Source organism: Austrofundulus limnaeus, unplaced genomic scaffold (assembly GCF_001266775.1).
Source record: "Austrofundulus limnaeus strain Quisiro unplaced genomic scaffold, Austrofundulus_limnaeus-1.0 Scaffold765, whole genome shotgun sequence".
Lineage (NCBI taxonomy): Eukaryota > Metazoa > Chordata > Actinopteri > Cyprinodontiformes > Rivulidae > Austrofundulus > Austrofundulus limnaeus.
Window position 1 is genome coordinate 26,672 of NW_013953167.1, and position 2,072 is coordinate 28,743.

A 2,072-nucleotide genomic window follows, 5' to 3' on the forward strand; every position below is an offset into this window, starting at 1 on the left:
GTTTCTTCACCAACAGAGATGTTTCTTCTGGCTTCATCCGCCATTTTAAAACTCACTAATTCAAACCTTTTAATAAAAATAATACCTAAGAAGAACAAATAGTTTTCAGCAACTGTCGAAAAGTTTTGTTAAAGTGCAGAAAACGTAATTAAACAAAGGTTTGTTTGAAATTAACCACGTAATTTGTAGTTTCTGAAGAGTTACGGTTTATTTAGCGCACAGGTCGTCCCGGAGTCAGTTAGCTTGTCGCTAGGCAACGAGGTACCGTTAAATATGGCGGTGCATTCTGGGTAGTGTAGTTTTTGTATAAATGGCCGAAGTTGTTCAAAATGAGGCATATATGGGCAAAGTATGTAAACAACTTTACATACAAATAATAAATAAGACTGAGGGAATTTAACTGGTCGTTCAGAAGCAACTAAATGTTAATTTAATCTTCTTGTAGCTATGGTAACGGAAAATGTGTCTTTAAATATTTGGAGACTTTTTTTTAGAGATTTACGGAAACAACAGAGGAATTTTAATGTAACGTTTTCTTTATTGTTTGGAATATTTAAAATGCAATGACCATAAAAAGTGAAAAGATCGTTTTTCTTACTTTTTGTTGTCGTAACAAAATTAACTTTGCGACAACGAAGCTTGACTTACGGCTTAGTGCCGTAAACTGTTGCTCCAGCAGGTCCAGGACGGCGGAGACAACACGTGTGATTGTTGGCTGAAATGTGAGTTATTTTTTGTCAAAATGTCCATTATTTAGTTATTTTATAGTACATTAATATAAAATTTAATTATTTAGCGGCTAAACGCGCAGAAAAAACAAACATTTAATAAGAAAAAGGTTTTATTGTTGTTTACTTTCACATATTTTTGTGTTTTAACTGTAAACTGACACATTTGTTGAAACTACTAAAATCAGAACCTTATTTTTGGCGACTTTTTTACAGTAGCGAGTTTAAAGTTTGACTATGTTTAGAAATGTAAACAAAAACAGAACATTTACACATTTGTTTTTATTTTACTGACTGCAGGTTTTATCACGATTTTACTCACATTAAGACAAACTATAAAAAAGAAAGGAGTTGAGGGTTTAAAACGCAGTAATAAATGTATTATAGTTAAACTGCAATGTTTTTACTGAAATATAAGTCAGATTATGTTAAAATCACTGCATTTTTTAAAGGCTGAGTCTTATATATTTTTGATTTTAGATTGTAAATGTGGTGAAATAAAGTCTAATCTAAGTTGTATTCATGAATAACGTCGTCACATTTAAGCTGAATTACCTCTCAGATCTGAAGCTGTAATTATTTGATTTTAGTTAGTTTTTCTGTTAGTTTTTTAAATCTTTCTGCTGTTTTCCTCAGTAGAAAGATGGACGCCAAACCAAGGAAACCTTTCTCTCCTAAAGGTGGGAAAAAGCTGGGCCCCAAAGGAAAAGGTGAGTCGATCGGCGTCTGGCTCTGAATCTGATCGATCAGGTTGGATAACTGCCGTGTCGCGCTCCTTCCAGACCCCGCAGGACCCAAACCAGGCGGGAAGAGACCCTTCAAACCGTACAGAACCTCAGAGAAGAGGAGACCCGGGGCGGCCCAGGATGGAGGCGGGAAACAGCAGAAAGCAGGTTTTAATAAAGGAGGGAAGAGGAAGCTGAGGGAGGAAGATGGAGGTGAGAGAGCTGATCGTTAAACACCTCCAGCTGTTCCGGGCTCAGGTCTGAGTGTCCCGGTCTGTGATCAGGTCCTGAGGTGAAGAAGAGGAGGTTTAAAGCGGAGAAGAAGCCGACGCAGGAGGAGCTGAAGAAGAACCGGCAGCAGAAGAAGAAGGAGCTGAAGAAGAGCCGACAGCAGGCGGACAGGAAGGACATGTTCGACATCATCAGTCGCTCCAAACAAGTGTGGGGAGAGCTGAGGAGGTACGGGACCGGGTCTGTGGGTCCRGGTCTGTGGGGCCGGGTCTAGCATGTTTCATTTATAAACAAATTACAAGGCTTATGGTGCGTTCACACCAAACGTGATTTCAGCATCAGGAGCAGCAGGTTTACATACAAAGTCTATGGTGGAGGCGCTTCAAGC

At 39.0% G+C, this 2,072-nt stretch overlaps 1 protein-coding gene across 1 annotated transcript in view; it reads left to right on the forward strand.

Annotated features, from left to right (window-relative positions):
* Positions 1 to 653: 653 nt before the first annotated feature.
* pum3 (pumilio RNA-binding family member 3) overlaps positions 654 to 2,072 on the forward strand; it is a gene marked incomplete in the record, with an annotated part of 12,809 nt that continues 11,390 nt past the window's right edge. Inside the window, 4 exon segments of the mRNA XM_014028459.1 lie at positions 654 to 722; positions 1,365 to 1,438; positions 1,511 to 1,666; positions 1,738 to 1,912. Of these exon segments, the coding sequence (XP_013883913.1) occupies positions 1,372 to 1,438; positions 1,511 to 1,666; positions 1,738 to 1,912 (398 nt within the window).